General features: G+C 37.0%; 1 protein-coding gene across 1 annotated transcript in view; it reads right to left on the bottom strand.

The window, feature by feature from the left end:
* SPON1 (spondin 1) overlaps positions 1-27260 on the bottom strand; it is a 163565-nt gene that overhangs the window by 88773 nt on the left and 47532 nt on the right. Inside the window, 3 exon segments of the mRNA XM_015863517.2 lie at positions 14827-14975; positions 19687-19809; positions 22827-22900. Coding sequence (XP_015719003.2) covers positions 14827-14975; positions 19687-19809; positions 22827-22900 — 346 coding nt within the window.

Below are 27260 nucleotides of genomic sequence, written 5' to 3' on the forward strand. Positions count from 1 at the left end.
AGCTATCTAAGATTCAAGGGGCATAAATGACTGGTAAGAGTAACAACAAGAACAGCAGCAACTTGGCCTGGTGCAAGGCTACTACTGCCTCCTCCCAGAGCAGCCACCATCCTTTTCCCTTTATTTTACTATATTTTTAAGCTCTTCTAAATTCTTTAGGACAGCTTGGGTTTGTGGTAGGTCATATAGAAATCGAGCAAACTCATCTGAGAGGAAAACTAGTGGCAGCAACCAGGTCGACTGTCTAACTGAAACAGCCATAACAACTCGCGTTATTACATGCCAGCAACAGAAGGTCAGAAAAACAGAACAAAGCAAAATCTTGGGCTCCATTCACAAAAGAAGGCTAACGCTCCTCTCAATCATCCTTATTCCAGACATTTTTTTTCCTGCTTCAACAATGGGAACAGACTTAGATCATACAGATATGGAAACCAATTGATTTACCTGTTATTTGCTGAAGATCTTTATTTTCCGTATTGCTTGTTCTGCGTTGCTTTAAAGTCACTGGGTTTGGGAAAAGGTTAGGGAAATGCATCTGGACAGTCAAAACAGACTAGTAATAAATATGACTTAGAGAAATTTCCTAGTAAATTTAATGTTTATGTAGAGCACAATTTCCTTTCCCAACAAAGACTGGTCAAACAAAAACATAATATATACATATATTATATATATAGGAATTGAACCAAAGCCTATTCTTCCCAAAACAGACATTGAAAAGAGATGAAGGCAGAAATAAAAACTGAAAACGGACTTGCATGGTCATTTATTGTACTTTCAACAAAATAAAAGGAGGGGGAGAGGGGCAGCAGGTGGAGTAAAAGGTTTTCCCGTAAAACATTATTGATGAATAAAAGGCCAGCAACTAAATTCCTTCACTAAATTTTGTACAGCTATTGAAAGAAAAGAATATGTGGCCTATAAACTCTGAAGGGTCGTAAAATTAAGTACAGAAGAATCGACCAAATAATGGCATACAGTCTGGGACAGGTTGAAGCAGAGGTGATTGTTAAGAGAAGCCTGGAAAACAATTTCAGAAAAGGCTGATATGAAGTTTACTAAATTGCTTTTCAGTGCAATTACAGGAACATTAGAAGGAAAGATGGGATGAAAATAAAAGCAAGCCTAAATCTATAAGGAACTGACTTCCTCTACTTTCCACAACAAATACATAAGAAATTGCATGGCTATTACACTGCAAATAGGCTGGTAGATAATGTTTACAGATAACTGACAAAGGAGCAAATTATCTCCATTTTATGTTTTTAACTTAATTCCAGCCCTCCTCTGCAGTAGGGCCCAGCTGAGGTGATCATAAGTACTTACTGCAGCTTGTCCTGTCACAGCCTTTGGCTAAAAGAAGGATGAGGTACAGCTGCAAGCTTAGGCCAGGCAAATTATGATTCTTCAGTGCAAAAAGAGATGCATCAGTCACTTATAGTGGGACCTATCCTCCAGCAGAGGGTAAGTGATTTCCAGGGTACTGAAGGTAACACTTTAGAAGAGCTTACTCACAAGATGATTCTCAAGTCTGTTCTACTATACTGCCAAGTAGGATACACTTCCAATTGCGTTGCTAAGTGGAGAACAAATAATCAGCTAATTACCTGATTTACATAATAAGTGAGGGACTTGTCAGTAAGAATACTTTCATGCAAGAAAAAATAATAGTAAAAAGAAAAATTTACTTTTCCTGTAAGAATTACAGGGGCTGTGTCTCAACCACTGGACAAGGCACACTGAACTGCAGAGGGAAGTGTCCAAACACCAGCAGTGAAGCAGGATCGAGCTCCATCCTTCCTTCCCTCCCAGGCAGTGCAGACGAGAGCAGCTCAGCATGTAAAGGTCTGTGCTCAGGAAGGTGTCATAGGCAGCCAAGCAAAACAACTGTTACCTTAAGTGCTAAGTTTCTGATTCAAGGAGAGCCTTTATCATGAACTAACAATACATATACTTGTTATTAAAATAAGGTACAGGAACTTCTTGCAATATCAGCTAAGAATTATTTCTGATTATAAAATTGAAACTATTTCTTTTCATCTTTCAGCGAGTTCTTTATTAAAAACTAACCATTAGAAAATGGATGGGATATCACATAATTTTCCTCATCTTATTAAGTAAAAGCATAGAACAGAATTATAGCACACAAGGCTTCTCGAGAAAGGTGGTTTTTCCCTTGGAGATCTCAAGTGTTACAGAAGTCAGTAGCATTGGAAAACAAATAGAACAGGGACAGGAATATCACAAAGCTTGTACAGTTATGAAAGACAACTAAACTCCAATAATTTCAGCAACATCAGGGCAGAATTCACAGTCAATATCAATGAGAACCACCAAATACTGACACTTAGCAATCATGATGCTGTGCATCCTTTATGCCTGTTTCTACACAACCATAAGAGAATACAGGAGTGACACCGGTGTACCTTGATGCACTTTTAAAAGGGCTTTCACCATCTGAAACATTTCCTATCCCCCCACCCTTCTCAGAAGCACAGTGGAGAAAATGAACAAGGGAATAGAGGTAATTAGGGAAACATGCCCTGCTCTGCAAGCCTGTATTTCCAGAGAAATCTGAGTTTTTTCCATGATTAAATGTATCACTGGAAATGTAGTTTATGCTCACAGACTGAAAACCGAATTACTTCACATCCTCACAAACTCATATTTCTCATTTCTTATTTGAACAGGCAATATATAGAGAATATGATCTTTGACATTTTAATTAAAACCTATTAAAAAGTCTACAGCAAGTAATAAAGTACAAATTGGCTGCCTAATTTTAACCTGCATTACAACTGTGTCATGAAATCAGATAACCATGGAGAAGAATCTCATGGCTAAGAGCATGAGCTGAGCAAAAAGTCTGGGGCTGACACCTAATTAAGATACTTCCCCCTGATGAAGAAAGTCCTTCATCTATTACTGTATGTTACAGTGGTTCAGGCCTATATTTAAAAGGCCATTAAAAACGTACCTGAAGGCAAAGTTAATCTTTTTATTTGACAGATAATAGTAGCGTTTTTCACAGTAAGCAGCGAAGTGAATATTTTATTTCTTTATGACCTAATGGCCATTCTGTTTAATCTTAATGGAGTGAAGATGAACAAGAAAATACGCTTAAGGGATATACTAATACATCAATTATTGAGTGAGGCAAAGTGCTTTAAAAAGCAGCAGTAATCTATTGTAAATGATCTCAGCAAGCACCCACAGATACAGGGAGAGCTAAAAAAGATGCATTAGGAATCTATTTGGATTCAGCTCATTATAGATATGTTCTTCTCAGCTCTTAAGTATGCAGCAATCACATAATTAACTTTCGAAAGGGAAGAATTTAAAAGAACTGAGTTTCTATGGAACACAGGAGGCTTTCTCCTTATTTTGTTCAGTACTGATGAATCTTTCCATCTGTCTTCCATCAACATCACTGCAAAAGTGCTGAGACCAAGTGACACATCTTCTGAAGGCACTGCAAAACTAAACATGATTCGACAAAGAACCCTCTTATTTATTTACTTTTGTCAGAAGAACAGAGATGGAAATAAGCTCTGTCTGTGCTAGCTCATATAAAACAAGTACTAGCTTCCCCCAGAATTTCATGCTGAAATGTAGATCTGAATGTCACATAGGATTTATTTATTTAACAAATTAATCTTATGAGTAAAACCTGTGTCGAAGGAGGTAACCTGAGACAATACCTCCCCCAAAAGCAGTATGTGCAAAAACCTGCGCACACACCCTGTAAACACAAGGTTTACAGCATTACCCTTGTGAAATCACTAGGACTACATCCAACAGGACTCAGGCTGCAAAGATACAGACAACTCACTCAACTCTCATTAAAGCAGTGAGACTCACATGCACACATATAGAATATAGGGAGTCATCTGTTAAAAAAGAAACAACAAAAAAACAAACAACCCATAAAAGGTTCACTTCAAAAGGACACCCTGTGGAAACTCAAGTCTTGGATTCTCAGAATTCCTTGTACTGCTTGTTTCTGAACAAAATTAGCATGAATATAATACACAGATTTGGTGCAACATCATTGTTCCTGACAGCAAGAATGCTCAAATTCTGCTTGTGACCATCTAAAACCAAGGTGGGAATACAGGGCTGACAATGACAGGCAGGCACATTAGAAATTGGTAAAGACCAACATAGTCCACTTTGCAAGTAATGTGAAATTAAATCAACTCAAGATATTTTATAGTTAGGTGATATGCAGCAATTCCGTAATGCAAATTTGAGGAAGGTTGTTCTTTCCGAAGTCTCCCTCCCTTCTCTTACATGAAAAAGAGCAAAGGAGGAGGAAATGTTTCAAAGAAAGCATTTTAATTTCACAACTAATGGATCAGATAATAAACCCTAATTTCTAGGGAGTAACTATTAAATGAATGTATATGGGATGTAAAATAATTGCATTTTCATTTGCAAAATGAAAAGGCTTCTATAGTATATTTAAAAGAAGGTGTGTGGGGGATTCAAATTCCTCTATTTAAAAAGAAATCATGCATCTTCAATTAGCCATCAAAGCAAGCTGTTTGAGTAGTATTACAACACAAAGTCTTGTTGTAGAGTTGAAATAACTTGAGAGGTTTTCATTCATTTCTAGCACTGTAGATTTTCAAAGTCAAGGAGAGAGGAAGCAACAGAAATGGATCTTGGTTGCAAGTTAGTTTTAAGAACTTCAGAACGCCTTTCTTAACCCAAAAGCTAGAAGAATACTCTTCACAGCTCTAAGTCAGTCAGCAATGACTTACCCTACTCTCTTTAGAAAACATCAAGAGAAAGAGCTGATGACACTCGATCAGATTCGAGACAGTGAATTTCTCTTACTACATATTCACTGCCTGCTTTCTTGTATTTCTAAACATTAAACTGGAAACTGAAAGTTCCATCCATTGTGAAGATGGAACAGCAGTGATGTGGCAAGCCGGTAACTCGAAGCAATCAAATTGTTTTGGAAGAACACTAAAAGCAAATGCTGCATTTTGATGTTTTAGAGACTGAATGTAGAAAAATGGAAAAAAAGTACACTGAAAAGAGTCTACAGATGTTGATCAGTATTGTGTAAGGTCCTTAAACACCTAGATACATTTACAGACGTTTTCCCTGAGTCTGTGTTTTTCATGTTAGAAGTACAAGCACATGTCTTTAATCTCTTGCACAGCTTCTTTTAGCAGCTTCAACATAAATAATAAAACATTTTGTAGACACCAACTTCCACAACTGCAAAGTCAAGTGAATATTACATTCATTACAACTCTGTTAATGTTTTATAACCTCCTCCTCTCCAGGCAAAAACACTGACTGTTCTCACCACTCTTTTTTCCTCTTACCCTTATGTTAAGAATCCCCTCTCAAAATGATAAAAACAAGTGTAGGTATGCTTAATAGATTCATAAGTGTATCTGAAATGAAAGGCTGCAGTTATGATTTATTCTCTGCTGAAAATGATAGTCCTCATAAAATCATCCATCCTTTTACACTATCATTCTACTTTCAACCACCACAGGAATTTATGTCCAAATACAAACAATAAACCTCATCTCACATCACGCATTCTAAAATGTTGTAAGGCACAAATTTGCTCACGCCTGCCTAAATCATTGGGTTTTGTTGTTGTTGTTGGGTTTTTTTGTTTGTTTTTTGTTTTTTACAGGCATATCTTTCTATAAAATATTCAATGAACCATCTCCAAACCTGAAAGTAATATAAATAATCTGCTTTGTGTTTTAAAATAACTTTATAAACTATGTAGTCCAAGAGCATTTTCAAGCTACTATAAAATAAATGCTTAAGAAACTGCTTTTCCTACATTTCGATAGGATTTAAAAATAAAGGATTGCTGTACAGCCATTTATTCTTCAACAGAAGTACTGAATGTATTAAAAACACAGAAAGCACTGAAAAAACGGGGGGGTGGGGGGGTGTTAAATAGCTGCATCCTCAACATCTTATTTACTAAAACTGATTTATAGGTAATGTGCTACAAGTGACAATTTTAGGATACATTCCATATCTTTAAATAACACAAGCAGTTCAGTCACTAAACTTATCCTTTCTTTTCCTTCCCCCAGATCAGCCACTATTGCACAGAACTAAATATATGAAAAGAAACTAACTTGTCCTAATTTGATGACTGAAGATAATACATAAGGTACATTGTATGTGCTGGCTCTGTTTCAGTCATAGAGCAGAAAAATAGCATTCGATGTACTTAGTGCTTTATCCTGGCAAAGCATCCACATAAACACAGACTGCTGTATCACATAAACGTTCAAATTATTTGAAACCACATTTTCTATAAAGTATTGTAGGTAACATTGAATGACTGGAGCCACATTTAAAGGAGATCACTGACCAACAGTGAATCCATTAATATCTTTATAGAAGAGTTCCAGAGAGTTTGTAATTTTCCATCTGAGCCTGCTGTTTATGCTTGCATCTGTTTCAGTTGCCAGCATATATTACATATATTATACTCCTAAATCCATTTACACAATATTTCAGACATGTCATTCGTTTCCAAACTTATGGCAGTATTAATTTCCCTCACACACAAGTTAAGTAGTTCCATTTATGTTTTTACTGAAGTAAACCACAACACATCAGAGCTCCTCCAGATAAAGACTGGAAAAACAACCTACGTAGACAAATTTAGAAGTTGGAATACAGACTGATGAGTAATCTCTCTATTCAGCTTAGTCTTTAGTGGTACTCTGACCATCAGAAAAAAAGTCAACAGGAATTCAGCCAACACCTCCCCAAGGTAGAAGGAGTCAAGGCATCTTTTCAGTGCACTCACTACACGACCTGACATTACACGTGTTGGTTCTCCAACAGTTTGTGTCACTTAACGTGCTGCTTGTGTTGTTTTAAGACATAGCTCCTGGATGCCTCAGAGTCATTCACCAAACACATGCCTTGTATCTTGTTAGGATTTAGAGCTGCCATGCCAAAACTACGCAGTTGCAAATAATAATTCCAGCCCAGACCAAGTTTCTGATGAAGCCTGGATGGAGTTAGTGAGCAGTACAAGAACCTGTGCATCAAACACATTCAGGCCTTAAGAATACTACAATCATAGACTGAAAGAAAATAGTTTGAAAGTCATTTAATTGCAACTTCCCACAGGGTGAATCCGCTACAGGATAGTAAGAAGTTTATGACAGCAGAACATGATAAAGCCTAACTACAGGAAATGAAAAAGCAAGATATTTTAAAGGACTTTAAAATTAACAAATAATATCTCGCAATCCAATCATCCTGCCTTGAACAAAAGATGTTTCCTAGTGACATTTATGTCTGTACTGGAGCTACAATTATTGCATATTGTCCAAATGAATGAATTTATCAGAAGCACAAACAGCTGTTTCCCTCCTCTAGAACTGCTTTACTGGAATCCAGCCAAAGAGGTGGAGAAAATTTTTTTAAGCTTTGATGGGCCTTTCAACTACTACAGACATTGAAACAGCAGGAATGCGATACTTCTACTTGGGCAAGATGAAGCAAAACTTGCTGAGGAAACACCAAACTTTGAATTCTTTTCTTTTTCCTCCTCTCGATCTGTCTCACCTGCTTAAAAAACAGAACAAAAGGATTCCTATCTGGTTTGACTGTTTATAATTCAAAGAGAACCCGATTACAGGATTTCGCAGAAACATATTTCTTCTTATTCTGTATTACCAATGTGATAACAGGAGGAGAATAGGCAGCAAGGCAACTCAGGGCAACTTAAAAGAAAACTGTTTAACTAACTGTTCAAACATTAATTCCTAGTTTAGTTATGCAAATTGTTTCATATCAATAACCAGGTAATTATGCAGAGAGGAAAGCTTCCAACACTCATATAAACTCATACAGAGGTGTAAAACCACTGGAATTCATAAAGCAAGATGAGAGCTTGCAGCCTTTGTTTTATCATCAAATAGTAAATGCTATTAAAGAGCATAAAATATTAAATAATGCTAAAGAAAGATATTTTTTTTCTCCATGTCACCTCCACTTGACTATCACCAGCACAGTCAAGGCTCATTGTCGGCAGCCTCTGAGGAAGATAATGAGGCCAGCAGCAGCCCAACAGGCCCACAACAGCTGCAGCATTGATAGAACAGCACTCCTTTAAAATCATTTATCTCTAAGAATAGAAACATTGGCCAGAGGCCACTTTCACTTGGGGCAAATTGTCTGTTTCTGAGTCTGCCAGAGGTGGGCACGCAGCCAGAATGCTGGCAAGGTGCTCAGCACTGGGAGGGAAAAGGGCCTTAGATGCCTGATGTAGCTACCTGCAACATTCTCAAGTCAATTTGCAACTGTTCCCCATGAAAACAGTGTCCCAGCAGGAGCCTGTTCAGTGCTGACAACATCCAGAAGCATTTTCTGATGTAAGTAGCTGAAGAGCTTTCCAGCAGTGCAAGGTGTACCTCAGCACTCAAGAGTCCCCAAGAGCATGATGCACGTGCCTGCCTTTTGTAGCACGGTCACACTTGGTCATGAAGGCTGAGTTTTGCAAATGAAATGCTTAAACACCATCCAGCACAACAACAGACTGCTCAACAAATCCTAGATCACACCAGTGCAAAAATTCTGCTCCATTATTTTCACAGGAGGATCGTTAGCAGCAGACAGGAGACACAAAGCATCTGGCCTGATCCTGCACATCCCTAATACAAATACAAGTAGATTACAGACTCACCACAAAGCCTGGGCAATGGTAGTTGTAGTGTTTCACAACTCTACAAACAGAGCCTGTTTCCAGGCATTTCACAGCATTTCCTTTTTATTTTGCTTTGTGTTCACTAGCTCCAGCAAAAATAAATTAGACAACAGAAAAAGACACCATTAACCAAGCCACTAATTTGCTCAAGCTTTGACCCAAAGCTCAACAAAACTTTAAAATGGTATTTTGTTTGCTGTTGTAAAGCAGGCAGATAACCACAATCACAGGACAGTTTGCACAAAACATGTTCAGTGCCTGCCAGCTCTCACCACCCTCTGAGCAGAAGAACCACATGCAGCCTGGCTGTGCTTCTGATGCTTAAGAGATCATCTGCAGCACAACAGTTTTTGTAGAGTACTCCAATGAACACATATTTGTCTATGCATTTCTATTGGTTGACTGCACAAATTACTAAAACTATCTATATACACACACACACATATATATACACACACACATTTCTTTTAAAACGACTAACACTGAGTCTTTTTGGTATCCTATTCACACGTTTAGTTAGTTATAAAACTAAAACATGATTAACCCAACTGCCAAACAGTTGCACAACCAAAGCTCTCACAATATAGGTCCAATTAAAGAATAACTTTCTGATGGGAACACCCAGTGCCCGCTTTGTTTATACAACCCTATAAGCAAGATAAATTTTGTATCTTCTAAGCTGTCTTCAAAAGAACACATGTTGATTTTCTCTTTCTTGCTTTCCTTTAAAAGAGCAACAACCTCATGAATCACTACTCAGGCAAAAGAAAAATAAGGTTTTGTTTGTTTGTTAAATATTCTAATAGTCCTCAGATTAAAAAAATAAGTGTCTTTTTGAAGCGAATGCTGGATTTTGACACATGTTGGTGTCACTTATTTAGCTGTGACTAGAAAAACAGCATAGCATTAAACATCAGCCTTGTTTCATAGTAGAGTGGTAAGAGGTCATTATCAACAAGTACTAAAAAAGAACACAGTTGTGATGAACTGTTTTGTTTGCTTGTTTCAAAGAAATCAGCACAAACTGGGGATCATCCTAATAAACTTCTTTTGAAAACTCCCATTAGGAGAAGTAGCTCAACACAGAAAAAGTGATCTGAACCCCACTGTATGAGTTATTTTCTGGTGGACAGATTTCCCATTGTGATACTAATAGACAACAGTTTTTTTGGGTTTTTTTTTTTGGCAGAAACAGATCATGAAATTTAGCATAGCAAAGCATTTCAAATCTTCTAATTACCAAAATGCCAAAGATCTGAAATTATAGACAAGATATATTTTCCAAGAGGAAAGGATGGAAAATCTACTATTAACAGTTTCTAAAGGCAAAAAGAAAAAGCACTATAATTTACAACTGACGTGTATGTGCAAAGCAGTAGAGGAATATAAGAGAGCAAACAGAAGTTCAGATACAAATTTATAATCAAGCAGTTCATTCTAGAATCAGATTAAATACATCATTAAAAACATGCAGCCAGGCTGTACATAATGGAGAAAGCATGCTAGGACAGGTCTTTATTACCTCACTAGTTGAGGGAGTTCAAAGCACACTAAAAGTTACTATGGACTTTGCACAGAAACCTAAAAGGCTTTTGGACAACTAAAAATAAAAAAAATAGCACCTGTACTTTTTACATGGTCACACTAATATTACCTAAACAAGCCTCAGAAAAGCAGCTGGGATGTCAAATCTCTGCCCATGGGAATGAGATGGAGGGGCCTGACACATAGGGTGATGCCATTCACTGTATGTTTGGGTAGGCAAAGAGACATCCCAGCCAGCCAATTTCTTATTAGTTCCACAAATATCAACGGCTACAGAAAACTCAGCTGTAGCACAAGGCAAAATGATCTAAGATACTATGTACAATGAAGGCCAAGCCATCATATTTCCACCAATTTTTAGCTGTTTTAAATGAGCTCAGCCTAAAATATTTCTGCAGCAATCACAAACCTCAAGCGCAAAGCAGCCTTATTCTCAACCATAATTAGGAGTATCCTGCTCTCCAGATCTCAAGTGTTCAATTTTTAGCTGTTTTGTCAAGCGCTCAACTGAACCTCCCTTGCAGGTAGGATAATTTTAACTTCTGTAAGTATTCAATAACAGACGAGTTTAAAAATCCCTGCAAAATTACAATTTTGAGCCTGCTTCAGTAATCGGTAATAGTTTGTCAAGTAATATAAAGGTCCAAACAATATAATCAAAGATTCCTATTTGCAATTCAGGTGTTTTCTTAAACTGAGATAGAAAAACCTAATGACTGCATTTTTACGCAGACATACACAGCACTGCGTTTCAATACCAGTAATGAAATGGTAGCTACTCAACTGAAATATCACGATTCTATTTCTCAAAATAAAATAAATAAATACAGATCAATACAAAGTTCCTTTGTTTGTTTTTTCTTTCCCCTTCTGTGAAAAGTTTGGGATATTATTACAGGTGTAGTTTTCTATTAGGAAATTGTCTTCACATAAATTATAATGTATTAAAACTATCTACAAACATCTAACTTGCTCTTCTAAAGGACTGGAGGCAGAGTCAGCTGTAATCTAAAGCCACTAAAGAGAACAGAAGAAGTTATCCCACTTGCTAACATTACAAAGAGCATTAAACCAAACCTGTAGGGAATGCCATCTCTGTGCCAGCAGGCAATAAGAAATAATATTAAGAAGGATAAAGTACCAGTTGCCTTTCCTGAAGATAATGGCAAAATCCAGAAGATTTTTTTATCCTAGTTGACCATCAACATGTTTTAAAATTGACAGTATTTTTCATAAAAGTATTTTTCCTAAAACAATTAAGCAAAACCAAATAAGTTCTTCTTTGAGACACTGAAACCAAGGGGAATAAGATTGTCACTGTTTTTACCTCGTTCTCCTCTTGTTGCATCTGTCAATGAGATAGCATTGAGCATTACACCTGAATCTATTTTATACATCTACATATTCTAATCAATGTAGTTTATTATTGTTATTATTATCACTATTAAACTAAGCAATCAGAATACAGATGCAAGATTCCCCTCTCCAAATTTCCTATTTGTTTCTGACCAAGTAGTTTTTCAACTGACAGATTTTGGATAAACCAAACTTTTTGAAAATCACAACATTAAGATAATGAGCATATTTTAGAGATACAAGAGGTTGGTGAACATTCTTTTGTGCACACCATTACTTTTCCATGCCTTGTTTGTTCATGAGCAATCCCTGGAGCATAATGCATGAATTATCCTATTGTACACATCAATCACCAGACTGGCTGTTTTTAGAAATAGTCTTTTTTGCTCTGTGTTTTCCTTCCAATCTGCAACAAAAAATTTTACAACAAAGGTTGAGTAGTTCCTTTAATTTATCCCAGAGAAATAAAGTATAAAGCAAGTAAACTATAAACCATAAAGCCATTTTGCAGCACTCATGACTATCCATGCAAAAATATCAGTCTCTTTACAGTAACAAAACAAATCAGAGCATTCAAGGCACTCAGAGAGAAAAGATGATGATGATTCAGCAGTCTGTCAAATGGGGAACAGAGGCGTTCACGCTTGAGAATCTTTTGTTTATGATACAATTGTTAGGGCACTTCTTAACAAAGCACCATTTAAAGAAAACTGCTTCATTAACAAAAAAGTTTTGTTTTGTTTTCCTCTTTTCAGACCTGAACGGTAATTTTTTAGTAATAATGTCATCAAACCAATCAGATTTTTTGGGTCTCAATAAAACCTCAAAGTGTTAAGTTCTGTAAGCACTTTACTATGTATTCACCTAATAGGCTGCACAGCAAACATAGATGCAACAGAGTTCTGAGCCACAGGTGCAATATGAAGTGGGAAATAGATTCAGACATTGCTTGGGAAGTGTGGGGAAGAAAATGACATTAGTGGATTTCAAAGCAAATAGAGGATACTGTAATAAGAAAGTACAGTAAAAGAAACCAAAGCCTCAATGAACACAAACAAAATAGCTCCTCAAATTACTAGCTCTGTTTTCAGGTTGAAGGATTTTACCTCAGCACTTCTCAAAAATATTAGTCGAGCTTAAGCATACTGAAAACAAACAAAAGGTCAAATAAAAATGTCATGGTGTACGTTGAGGTGCTGCATTGTTCTAGGCACTATCATGTCATAACACCAGCTCATTGGCTGAACTGGTATACAGTAAATTCTAACAAGGGAAATTGAAATTGTTGCAGGTTTGACACAAGCAGGTAGACCTGACACTCAAAGGAACTGCAGTATTCACTAATTTCACGTGTGACCTCAGCAGCCATGAGGTTTGAAGCACTACAGAATGGTTCAGATTGGAAGGAACAACAAAGATAATCCAGTTCTAACTCCCTGCCACGGGCAAGGACACCTCCCACTAGACCAGGATGACTAAACTCCCATCCAGCCTGGCTGTATTTGCAGCCACTTAGCTACATTCTCTGAAAGTCACAGTCACCTCTGAACCAAAGCCAATGCATAAGTCCCTCTCTTGTTTTGCAAATGTATGGTGCATAAAAACGGAACACATTTTCTGGAAAACAAAACAAGTCATTATTTTCATCTTTTCCATCTTACCTTCAAATTCCCTATCTCTTCCACGACTGCTCAGCAGGATCTTTCACAATTACATCTCTACTTGTACTTCATCCTATACTTTTCCCTCCTCCCTGCTGTTTCTGGAGCACGCTAAACTTTCATAAAGTCACACTCAGGTGCACCCAACTCTCAATATAAGATGCTTGCAAAGACTGTACAAAGAAGTGCTCTGCTTTTTAGCACAAAGATAACAAGCCTTTGTTCATAAGATAATTTGTTTTATCATCTTTGAAGCATGAAGTACTATTTTCCCACCTCATGGTATTTGCTTTCATTTTGGTAAAATTTGTACCTTATTAAAAAACCCACTGAATTACTGAAAATCAAATAAGTAATTTTTCAAAAAATTCAGCCATTTTGAAACCTTTATTTCTTAATAAGTTCAGCAGAAGCAGAAAGCGCCCAAAAATTACATTTAAAACAGTACATTTAGATTAAAGACCTTGCCCCAAACGTACTAAAGGTCAGATAGGGAAGCAGTCACATGAAGCATCAAAACAATAGTGTACTTGTGCCACCTGACTCAGGGAAGAGGACAGAGAGAAAAAGGGATTAGAGCAAATCAGATTTGTCTTAATCTTTTCTACCTTAAATTCCCTTACTGAATGTTGTTTCCATTTGGCACCTGTCTTGTCTGTATAAGGCCATAAGCCAGTTGGGACAATTTCTTCTTTCTCTCCTACATGGTGCAATCATGTATATACTTATACTCGTTATACATGTATTTACCCCTACACATGCCTCTGTATAAAATCATATGTATAGCACTGTTATATGTGTTAATATCGACATCTTCTCCCTGCCTCATCAATAAGCACTATTCCTAGGAAAACCTTGAATTTCATGGAAATAGACATTCTAATAACAATTATCACTATACCCCTACATACTTTATTCGGTTGCTTTCAACTTCATGTAACAAAATGAAAATAATCTATAAACTATTTGAAAGATTGATTTCTACTCAGTTAAGTTAATCCCCTGTAGGATGATATAATGTAAAGGCTCCTTTGCCCTTAACCATAAAACTGTTTCATCAAGTTTAATTAGCGCAATTATGTAAAGTCTTCCTACTCAGCAACAAAAATTACCTTACTCTCCTGTAAGAGCAGTCCTAACTTTGATGAATCTGAAGTTAACTACAAATAAGATACATACCAGAAGAAAAAACCCAACCAATTAATACTGAAACACACCATACACAAGAGTCCACCACTTCAATAAGATAAATGGCACGCTGCTTGCTATTTTCAAGTTTTTCCTTAAACAAACTCAGTGTTTTTAAAAGAGAGAGAAAAAAAAAAAAGCATTTAACTCACATATTTCTAACTCGCATCATGAAAAACACAAATACATAAAACTACAACTGGTTTGTCCTTTCAGAGACAAAAAAAAACCCAAACAACAAGATTCAAAGTAAGAATGAGTTTTTAAAAACAGGCAGCTTACTTAATCTGCTTGACTGAATCCAAAGTCGAGTGCATTCTTTTAAAACATATATTAAATTAGACCTACTTGTTGTCGAATTTCTTCTTCCATCTTGACTGGTGATCCCAATTCTGCAACCTGCTTGACACCTTCACTAGCATACCCTCCATACTCCCAAAGGATGTAGTTTTTTGAGTGAGAACTACCAATGATTGCAGACCAATGGTTAGTGCGCCCTTTCAGAAAGAAAAAAAAAATAAATAAAAACTATTATTAAGATTACAATAATACATGCATTCATCTAACATTAATATTTCCTATTACTGAAAGAGGTTGTAAGGGAAACAATTGTGTACAGCCTGAACCACTTATAAACCATCAGAGGCAAGAGTCGGATCAGCTGTGGGAGCACAGGGTAAGGCAATTCAGGTGCGCTCCTGGAAGGGGTGGAGCTTGACTCCACCTCTCCTAGACCCCATTCAAGGAGATAAATATGGTAGGAGATAAATATGGCTGTTCTAATGTATGGTGCTTGCTTAATGAAGGAAATACTTCCTTATGAGATGAGTGTAAGGGAAAAGGTTAATTACAGCTTGAACATCTGATTAACCCTCTGAGCCAAGAGACAAGTCTGCTGTAGGAACACAGGTGAAAGTAAGATAGTACTTGTATTACTTCTGTTGTACAGAGGCTTTATTTGTCTTTTGCTAAAGTGAAGGGCTCCAAGTCCCCAGTCCTCAATAGTACCAAACTTCTGCATGTGCTGCAAGCTGTCAACTCTTACTACATCATTACATCTCACCTTTAGAGTACTAAAATAGTCAACTACAGAAATACAATATATAATATAATCTAACAGACAAAAATGTAAATGAAGATAGGGTAGCTAATCAAGTATCTTCTAAGACACATAGTTTAGTACATGTTTAGCATAATTCATCTTCATTTGAGTTTTCTCTGAATGCTTAAAAAAACTTCTTAATTCTAGGTCTTCACATAAATTTTTTTTTTTATAAGAGTGAAACCTGCAAGGAGTCAAAGATTTCAGCAAATCTTTTCCTTAACTGTAGATACCAGACTTCTGTTTGGGTGGTGATAGCAGAGTAGCAGAAGAGTCTAGATTTAAGCATGACTGTATAATCATTGAATGTTTCAGCTTTTTGTTTCTGTCTTGTGCTGAAATATTCTCAGGAAGAGATACAGAGGACTTAGCCCTACAAACCTACCTTTGTGCAGCTTCCTGGCCAAAAATAGTATGAGAGTTTACTTTCTATTGGCAAACCGTGCTCAGTTTTCCTTCCAGTAAACTTTTGAGATATTGGTATTGTTCTTATGGACACTGATGTAGCTGTTTTTTCTCTTACTGCGTACTTACATCATCCATCCATGGTGGTTCCTGCAACTTAGGAAGGAAGCGGAGGAATAAATTTTGGTGCTTCTATAGCTGTTTGGTTTATTTGCCCCATTTTACCAAAGTGTAAGAACTGTAGAGGTAGGCAAATGGGTTCCTGTTCTGGTTTCTTGTCTTGTTGTGTAGGAAAAGAAAAAAATCTTAAAGTTTACGGAAAAAGTAAGATAAGTCTGATGGAACTGAAAAGAGATTTGAGCAGAAAGGAGTCACAGAAGTCCCACGGTACTGGAAGTAAGAATTAATTCTTTTAGTGTCAAATAGCGCTCTGCAAAGATATCAGGTTAAAGGAAAAGGATGGGAAAATGAACTACTCACATAAGTAGTCAGTCTGGTAGCAGTGCAAAGACCATAGGAGATCAGGGAGACAGAATGACAGAGTGAGACAATATTGAACATTTTTCTTTGCAATGCAAAATGGAGAGAGGAGAGATAAAAACAGCTGTGAACTAGAATAAATGAATGGAAAATGAATAATGAAGTAAACAAAAGGAATGCAAATTTAAAATGTGAAAAGTGGGAGAATGAAATTGATAAAGACAGTGTAGAGAACTGAATAGATAAAGTCAGATGCAGGAACATAATCACAGGAGAATAGAAAATAGATTAGGGAAAAAAAAAAAAAGAAAAACAATGGTAGGGAATGAAGCAAGGAAAGTGTAGCAAAAAGCAGAATAGATGAGGGAAGGTGATCCAGCAGCACAGTGAACAGAGCATCTGCTTTTTCCCTTGGACGTAAATAAACTCACTGAGCTCTGAATTATAGCAGGCTTGACATGTTAAGAGACCAATAAAGCTAATCAGCAATTATGCCCTAAACAGAGGAAAAAAAGAAACTAAACCCCACTGTACCATTTTCCCCAGTAAGAGGCTGTGTTGCTGCTTTCCTAATGTGTAATCTACTGATTGCTCCTCAAGCAGAACCTTTCCAAACTGCAGAGGGAAGCTGTCTTTCAGCTTCAGTGAAGGGACTGCCCATTCTTTCTTCCTAACACACAGGTTTAAACCACCTCACTGCTCACAGACAGCAGCTTTCCCTCACATGCACTAAGTGACACTGAAACTTATTGAAAGAGATGGTACCATATAGCCCCTAAAAAAGAAAAATGGATGACTGCAGAAGGAAACCAGAGAGCCTTTAAGTCTTTAGCAAAAATAATTGTTTCATGTGCTCTGTAGCTTCTTTCCCCCACCTTGTCCTAAATGGAGCCAGAGCATTTGGTGCTTTTGAAACCAGAGCCCAGCCTCTCCCACCCAGCACCCCTTCCTAAAAAGCAACTGGCTTTCCACATAATGTAGCTGGCCCACATACTTGCCCAGAAGAGCTATTCAAAGCATGTGATGCATCCTCCCAAAACTTGTTTATGAAACCTGTGTGAAAAACTTGTTTTTGAAACCTGTGTGACATTTGCAAGAGTTTCCCTCTTTACTTTAAAAGTTCTGTTTTTGTGAGAATAGGCTACTCAATCATTTGTTAAACTTCTTCCTCTAAATAGAAAAGATACTCCAAACCATGAAATAATCTGATCTATGTCAGGTCACAGCTATTTCGTACTGTCAGCCTGTCAGTATTCAATTGCTAAGACAGCAAAGAGTGCAGACAGTTTAACAATTGTGTTATTTCACTTCATTTTCATGTAATTCCTCAATTAACATGCATATATGCATTATATGTATTCTCTGACATATTGTGTAGGTGTATGGGAAATCACAGCTTGAACCTCTGATTAATTAGCTGAGGCAAGTGTTGGGTCAGCTTTGGGAGCACAGGTGAGAGTAATGTAGCTGTACTCCTGGAAGGGGTGGACTTCGACTCCACCTCCTCTGAGACCTCATTTAAGGGCTGACCACCACTGAGGCAGCATCTCTTGGAGACTACTCCCCAGTGGAGACTGCCTCAGCTATCCGGTCAAGGCATTGACACTCTTGAGTTTTCTTTACTAATAACCTTTGACTATTTATCACCATCTTGGTCAATGTCTTTATATTAGCCACCTTTACAGTAGGTAAAATCATAATGAAGAATATATTTGTTATCATATATGGACAGTAACCAGAGACAAGTACTTATAAAATCAGGGTTTATGTAAATACTGATCTTTCTGACCAGGAAAATGTGATGGGTAATTTGATAGTTTCCACTGAGCCAGATTTCATAAGAAATGAAGTATCCAACTTCCACTAGTTTTAATATCAGGAGCCATAATGATGTGCAAAAAAATCCCTTGAAAAGCATGCTTGTTTTTCTTAGGTTTACTTAGTATACCTTCAATTCCTGCGTCCAAGTCAATAATAAAAACATTAAAGAGAACTAGCCCCAAAACAGCTCTGCAGAACCCCAGTTGTGACTGATAGGTAGCTTAGATGGAATCCCATTGACTACAACCCTTCGAGCCAGCCACACCAGGGCATTTTTCTGTTTATCACATCACTAAGTCACAGTAATTTCACAGTTTTCAGTTATTTCCTATTTCCAACCACAAGCAAATCCATACTAACATTGCATATGAAGTGAGATGGTCAGCAGATATTTAAATCTTGCAATAGCCTGGAAGAGCATTTCTGCAATTACTCACTTTAGCTTATTTCATCTCCTATGCCTTATGCTGACAAATAATATTTGAACAATGATTTTGTTCAACTTAAAATGTACTAAATAATCAATGCAAGATATATTGCTTAGACTATCAGAACTATGAGTTGATACACAAACCATATTTGAATTATATTATGGTACACTGACAGAAAGTAATATATTTTATGAAAGAGACATAAAAAGACAACATAACAAATATCCGCCACAGGCAACCTAATGAAGTTTGACCAGTAAATGTGGCTTGCATTCTCAAATCATATCCTAGCCTTTACTGCTATGAACTGTGGAATAAGTAATGAAAGAATAAATGCATAATACATGTTTTTGTAATTCCATTATTGACAGCTGTTTGGATTATTACACTAAAAATACTGATCCATATACAGGATCTGATAGTCAAAGCTCAGAATGTATATTTTACCTGTATATTTTAACTTGCAGCACTTTGAGAGGACACTAATCTCTAAATATCTAACCAGTCTCCTTGGCAGTAAGATACAGGGCTCACTGAATTAACTAGAATCTTTCAGAGGTCTTGAAAGAAAACAATACTGAGTTTTGGCTACATTAGAGTGGTTGTAAACACTGTTGTAAATGTTAGTGTCTTGCATTTTAGGTTGTGTTTCCCATTAAATTCTATTTCATAGCTGTAAATGATAATCCAGGTTATGCTTTCAGTAAGAGAAGAGGCAGGGGGGAAAAATGTAATCTCTTTATAGAGAAACATCTTTACACCTCAGAACATCATGCAAGTCTCTAGAATTTATTTGTAATCTGTAGCATTTGCATAGATTTTCAATACTGAGCATAAGCAGCGCTGTATATATGTCGTAACTGACCCTGGTGGGATGTTAACTAAGTAACACCAAAGCAATCTCCAGGTATCTACATCATGTTAGTGTATGGTAGAAAAATATTAGGAAAAATAACTATTGATACTTACGTGGGAAGTCTTTGGGATGTGTTTTTTCTGACCAATTTCCATAAAATGTTAGCCTGTATTTGGCAGTTCCACAGGCACAGCAATCTAAAATTGGTTTGTCAGTCACACCCTCTGAGGCTGAATCTGCAAAAGCAGTAATGAAAGTACCTACTGAAAAGGGTTACAACTCAACAGCAGCAAATGACAGCAAGGCTGACACAATAAGTACTCCAGCAAATAAATCTGAATTACATTTACTTGTGTTCATTAGTTTTTAACATTAGGCTTTGCAAAAGTAGAGATTTGAAGCAATTGGTTTGGATTTATGGGTGAATGTAATGTCTAGCTGTAAAGATGAAGGCACCATTACATTTTTAGTTGTTTTCAGATTCAAAACAGGCTCATCTCTGGTTCTTATCTGATTAGCAGATTTGAAAATACAATAGATTGGAACTTTATAGACAGACTATGTAAGTCCTTCAGTGGGATGCAATAATCAGCTGCAACAGCCCCATGCTAATGCCTCAGCTGCACTTCTGCATGCACAAAAGAGAAACTGAGTTGTTTCACGTTTCCTGCTCACAAATCTTTCCCTGCTCTGGTCTGAGAAACATCCAGTGAAACTCAGTGATGCAGCTGAGACTCAACTAGTGCTACCAATGAACTCCAGGAGCTCTTTTAACTTCTTTCTACAGTGGTTTCTTAACAGAGACATGGAATAGTGAGCAGGCTACAATAATGGCTTTGCTGTGGCACTGTAATCCTGCTACTGTCTTTCTCAAGGATCCTTCAGCCTTCCAGTAAATGATGAACAACAAATTCTTGCACAGGTGAAGAGAACAGAGACAGATCAATCACAGTATGAGTAGTTTGACAAATTCTTTCTGACACTCATAATACTTTATAGCAGTATGGGTCATGATCTACATGAAGAGCTTGAACTTAAAACAAATTGAGTCCTCAAATGTACAGATTAGAGGAGGCTGAGATGTGAAACTCAAAACCGAAGCCCAAAACTTAACCAAAGAATTTAAAGCTAATCTGTATCCTCAGCACTCTATTTTAGTTAATTAGGACACACTCAGGAAAAGAAGTGGACAGCAGTAACAAGTCATTCTGTTATCTGTGAAAGGAGTTTTAGAACTTAACAAAATTGCCTCTTGTGTGAATGAAAAGAAGTTTCATAAGCTTTTCCCCAATAGAATCACCTGTTCTCACCTATTCTGGAAAGATATATATACACTGACTGTAGAACAACTTTGCCTGTAACTGCAATATAAATCTTTTGTTATTAAGACAATGTGTTTCTATATTTTCCCTCATTCAGTGTCTTTAGGACAGAGCTCAGTAAATAAGTTCTCCAAATTGCCAATAGCTTTCTTCTTATCTAATGTCTTATCTACACTAGAACTGTGGTGCTGAAGAAGAAAACTGAAGTTCTCTGACTGTCCTTATTTTAAGCAGATGAGATTTAACACTTTGAGCAGCTGGTGATGGGCAAACACACCTTCTGCTATCAGAACTCACCACACACAGTTAAATTCTCCAAACATGAAGCTGTTATTCAAAAACATGGGGAAAGTTTAGAAGTATAATTTTGACTTAGCTTGGATTCCATTGATTACATTTATTTTGATTGCTTATTCTCTTTTCAGCAGTCCCACTTTTTTTTCCTTTCTTTAAAGAAATAATACACGTGTTGTTGTTTATTCAGGTGGATTTTTACATCATGTTCACCACCAAAACTGTCTTTTTTAACAAGTCCAGCTTATGCAAGCTAAGGCGGGGAGATTCAAGCTGGATATTAGGAAGTATTACTTCTCAGAAAGGGTGGCCAGGCACTGAAATGGACTGCCCTGGGAGGTGGCGGAGTCACTGACCCTGGGGGTATTCAAGGAATGACTGGATGTTGTGTTGAGGGACATGGCTTAGTGGGAGCTATTTGTAAAAGGTAAAAGGTTGGACTGGATGATCTTTTAGGTCTTTTCTAACATTGGTGATTTTGTGATTCTATGTGTTTCCATATTTGAAATGGCACAAAACACTGACAAAGAGGTTTCTTGATGACAAGGGATTCCACATTATGAAGAACAGTTCAGTGCTTCACTGGCACACATTTGGTTCACTAAAAATGAAGGACAGTGTGGCAGGTACCCTCAAAAAAATTGGGATTTTTGCTCCTCAGCACAAAACTAAAGCAAAAACATTCCAAACTTGCAGAGAGGAGAAATAAAAATTACCCCCATAGCAATCATCTCTGTACAGAGTTATTACTTTTCAAAGAAATGTGGGAAGTTTCTCCTGGAAAGAATTAAGCTATATGATCTGGAATTTAAACCAAAAGAATATGTGCCTGTTAGTATCAAGGGAGTAGTTGGTAGTGGCTACACAGGCCTTACCACACCCTCCTCTTGCAAAGATGGAACATCCGTTTGAAGGTAAACATATTCCTAATATCAGTACATATTCCTATAGGAAGGATAGTTATGTTTACTAACACAAGCGACACAATCTGCCAGCACATGACAGAACCTAAAGGTCACTTTCAGTATTTGCCTTTATAATGGATTGTTTACTTAAGAATTGATAGAGGATTCCATTAAAGCCATTGAAGAATTTAAACATATAATTCCCCTTAGTTTTCAGGAGTTTAATGGCCTGATGTACTTCATAGAATTTCCTCCAAAAGGCACAAACACTACCATGACAACCCTGGTTCAAAAGAAGAATGAAAATAATTGCAAAACACAGAAGGAGAATCAGGAGACTGTGGTTATTTGAACTAACTTCACTTGCATGACCTTTCTGGGGAGGAGGAATTTGCATAAGCAGAAACAAAGTCTACCTTATCAAAAGGTAATTGTAGTTCTCCTTTGTTTTTTCTCATGTGAATTTTAAACATCTCTGCTATGTTTAAGTTTAGGAAAGGTTGAAATAGCCCAAGCAACAGTTTCACACAAGGTAAAAAGGTTTAAGCGTCACATTTAGGTGAAAGCAAGAAAAGCTGTATGAGAAACCAGCATGCAAAGTAAGCAAGAACATCACCGAATTAATAGATCTTAAATTTCAAGCTATATAGAAACCATTCAGGGAATCCAAACTTTAAATGCATATAACAAGTTAGGAGAAATCAGCAGAACAGGACAAGGAAATCACCTTACCTTGTTCACAGATTCTTTTGGTGAGAGAACCCTCGTCTTGAAAATAAATAATGCGCTTCTGCACAATACTGGCCCTACAAAGCAAAAAAGGTTGAAATACATCCATTGCTTAAAGGAAAAGGAAGTGCATGATAAAGTAGCAAAAAGACAGAACTAGACTGCTAAAACTTAGGCATGCTTTCTTCCTCTGACAATATATAAAGTAGTAAACCTAGGATTTTTAATAACATTTTTTTATCAACTTGCATTTGAGTTACATTACATTTACAGAAACTTGGATTATCCTTACGGAAGTGCTCATGGTTATGTGGTGAGGATCTATGCTTTTGAAATGCATGATTGTCAACTGAATACTCAATAAATCAAATCTCATATTAAAATGTTGAAATTATGATCAATTTCAGAGAATTGCATAGCTAAATTAAGCAACTGTTTGTAGGCAATCCCTTTGCATTCTGAACAAATAAATACTTCTGATACATTACAGAAATTCAGTGCAAATAGTATTTTTAACATGTTTTTTGTTCCATCTCTGGAGGCACTCTAGGTCAGGCTGGATAGGGCTCTGTACAGACTGATCTGGTGAGTAATGAGGAGGTTGACAATGAGTGGTCTATAACGCCCTGTCCAATTCAAACCATGATGTTAAGGTGCAGAACTGGCGTAAGTTAAACTCTTCAAAAGTCATTCAAAGGTTCCAAAAGAAAAGGCACTTTTAATTCAATATGGAATATTTAATTAAGACATATTTTAAACACAATGCAGTTTAAAAAGCCTCAGTTTAAAGGTAGGATAAAGGGAAACAGCTGTTGAATCTGAAAATGACACAGAGTAAAACAGCTTTTTTACTTTCAGATGGGACTGTACCCATGAATATTTTTTAAATCCCATCTTAGAGAGCATAAACTGTTTTTTCTGTCTAGTGTCTTCAAATCAATACAATACCATCTTCTTTTTGTAGACTAGCATCCAACACAGAGCAAATGTTGTAAACAATAATCAGTTAGAATGGCTCAGGCAATCCCCTTTCAGCCCTACTTAAATGTAATTAGCTTCTTAGGCTATTTTATAATTATACAATTTAATGTACATGTAAACTTTGTGGTTTTGCTGCTAGAAAATAGGTAGAATTGGATTAATTACATGAAAGTTCTTGGTGCAGTTTTGCAAGGAGAACCTGAGCAGGGATTTCCTCTTTGTTTAGTAGTATGGGAGCACATTCTCCTGACAACCCTTTGTACCATCCCTTGAATACTATTAACAGAGCAGCTCTTGCTCCAGTATAATAGAAAGCAGTTAATAAGAAGGTCCAGTCAGGGACATGAAATTCTAAACACTGAGACAATCTCTTATCTAACCTTAACTTTCAGTCCTATTCATCTCTCTAGTGTTATTTTTTTACTTCTAACTACTGAAGAAAGAAGAAATCACTGTGTGTTTAGAAGTGTTGTTGAGGTTACATCTACTTTCTTTGACTGTGTCCCATCCCACAAGTTATCAAAAACTAGATGCACTTTTGCTGTGCTTTTCTTTCCAAGATACAAGCTCAGAGTAGGATAGGAAGGAATACTTCATTTCACATATAACCCACCCAGTACAATAACTTAACTCTGTAAACATCTTAATGCTAGATCAAGCTAAGAGGGGTACAGAAGGCTACAGACTGCTTTTCCTTAATAAGTTGGCATCTTGTAAAGGCAGATGTAGTAAAGGAATATACAGGCAACAACCAAGGCTATGAAAAAAGCGGCGTGAAACAGAGAATGGAGCAGATCCTCCTGAAGGCCCTACTAAGGCACATGGAAAATAAAGATAAGGTGATTATTGGTAGCCAACATGGCTTCACCTTAGGTAAACTGTATCTGACAAATGTGGTAGCCTTTCTTGGGGGAGTTAGTTACAGTGGATAAAGGAAGAGCAACTGGTGTCATTGACCCTGACTTGTGCAAAGTGTTTGACACTGTCCCACACAGCATCCTAGTTGAAAATTGGAAAGAAAAAAAAAATGGATCTGATGGATGGACAACTTGCTGTGTAAGGAATGAGATGGATGATCACACTCGGAGACTTGAGGTCAACAGCTCAACGTCCAACAGGAGACCAGTGATGAGCGGTATTCCTCAAGGATCACCGCTGGGACCAGTGTCATTTAATATCATTGTAGGAGACATGGACAGTGGGATCAAGTGCATCCTCAGCAAGTTTGCAGATGACACCACACTGACTGCTGCAGCTGACATGCTAGAAGAAAGGGATGCCATCCAGAGGGACGTGGACAGGTTTGAGAGGTGAGCCCATGCCAACTTCATGAAGTTCAACAAGGCTAAGTGCAAGGTCCTGCACCTGGGTTGGGGCAATCTCAAAATAATAATAATAATAATCATGTAAAATAGAAATACAGGCTGGGTGGAGTATGGCTTGAGAGCAGCCCTCAGGAGAAGGATTTAAGGGTGCTGGACAATGAAAGACTCAACACGAAATGCCAATGTATGCTTACAGCCCAGAAGACCAACCAGGTTCATTTCTCAACTTGATATAACAGAAACTACTTCCAGCAGGTGGTGGACTAAATGAATTTCTAAAGTATCCAATGATCCTGTGCTTTAAATATAATTTTAAAGAACAAGCTTATCAAAGATTACTGTCTAAAAGCACCCATAATTAGAAGCTAAACAAGCAAGAAATCGGCTTTCTGGTGAAGGAGCTCCCAAATCTACTGATCAAATACATTATGAGTATTTTATTTTATAAACAGTACAAAATGGAAATTATTTGAAGCCCGAAGTTTACTTATTTTATTCATTTTGCTGTAGTTAGCTCATCAATGTGAAATATCATAGGAACAGTTCCTTTCCTAACAGGAAAAGCTTCTCAACTTTCTGAGCTGCTGTCTGTCTCTTCACTTGGTTTGAATATATATGGAGCTAATAATCCAAATTAAGCCAATGGGAGCTTTGTTACCAACTTGAGCTGAGAAAGGACTGATATATTAGATGGCTACATAAATACCCACAGCAGAAACACAACATTACATGTAGTCAAACAGAAATGGTATTAAATCACCTTTGAAATATTCATTGTTTTAATAATCATTTTCTAGACTGGAGCCTGATCAAATTGTCTGAACAGCATATTGCCTACTTTTTATCGCTGTTTTTATTTATCTTGCTATTTATTGTTTTGACATACCTTATTCCTTGTTACTAGTTCTGATTTTGACTAATAGTGTTTGGAGGCTGACAGTAACTGCTTCAAAACAGAATGATTGACTTCTACAGAGAAGCAAGAAAGCTCTGAAGAATTTACACAAAGTACACATCTGCTTAGTCTACACAAATCATTGCTGGTATTTCTATCACCCATTGCTGTCTGACCTTTTCTGGAAGGGGAAATCTTGATTGCTTTTCCCCTACATGTTAGCAGATTTAGGGGACTTTTAATTGAGTTGTTTCTCTCTGTGACTATCAACAAAATCATCTCAGTGAAAAGGGAACAAAGTCCTTCCATGGACACAGAGGACCATTGAATAAGAAAAAGAAACAAATATGTCTCTGAAATCTTCTCTGGCTCCCATTGTCTTCCAGTGATGCTTTTCAGTAATTGTTAAAGCTTTTGCATCACATTAGAGAGATCATACGCATAAGTAAATTTATTTCTCTTTATTTTTATCCAGAAGTACCTATTTCTCTTTCAAAAAACAAATGCTCTTCTTTTTCTCTGCTGCATAGTTCTCTCAGCAAAGTCAAGGAATATTTGGCAGTTACTGCAATATTTGCTTTGGCAATATGACTTTGTAACATTGATAGATTAGATACAAGCAGGCCAGTCTTTGTCCTGTCTTATTTATTCAGACCACATCTCAGCAGGAGAAGGATGAGACCTGCCCTAAGAGACTTCCCTGGAATGAAGTCCCTCTCCAGCACAGCTCTGCAACTGTGCCATCCTGCTGGGAAAAGCTCTACAAATGTCATGTAAATTGCATTTGGGAAATTAACAAACCCAAAATATCACAAACCATAACAATTCAGAGGAGCCTTGGGGGGATGCTGCAACTCATACCAAAAACTAAATATTATTATTACTTTTTCCATAGACATAGCTTTAGATCATCATCCTTACTCCTTTTGTCAAATCACAGCATCAGCAGAAATAATCTCACTTTAAAGCTTCGCTGTGGGTGTAATGATGTGACAAAGGAAGCAAGAAAGAGGATCTATGAGAATTATTCTCATGACATTTTCAAACTTGCATCAAAAGCATTAAGTACAATATTAGAGATCCATTTTAGTAAAACAGATTTTGCCAGAGCTGGTGAATACACAACTTAAGTTACCACTTTCTCCATCTCCAGGGCAGTTGTTACAAACTGTGTGTTTCCTTACAAGATACATTCCTCCAATGAAACACATGGAAAAATAAGTTGGGTAGATTAAG

This window comes from Coturnix japonica, chromosome 5, assembly GCF_001577835.2.
Source record: "Coturnix japonica isolate 7356 chromosome 5, Coturnix japonica 2.1, whole genome shotgun sequence".
Taxonomy (NCBI): Eukaryota; Metazoa; Chordata; class Aves; order Galliformes; family Phasianidae; genus Coturnix; species Coturnix japonica.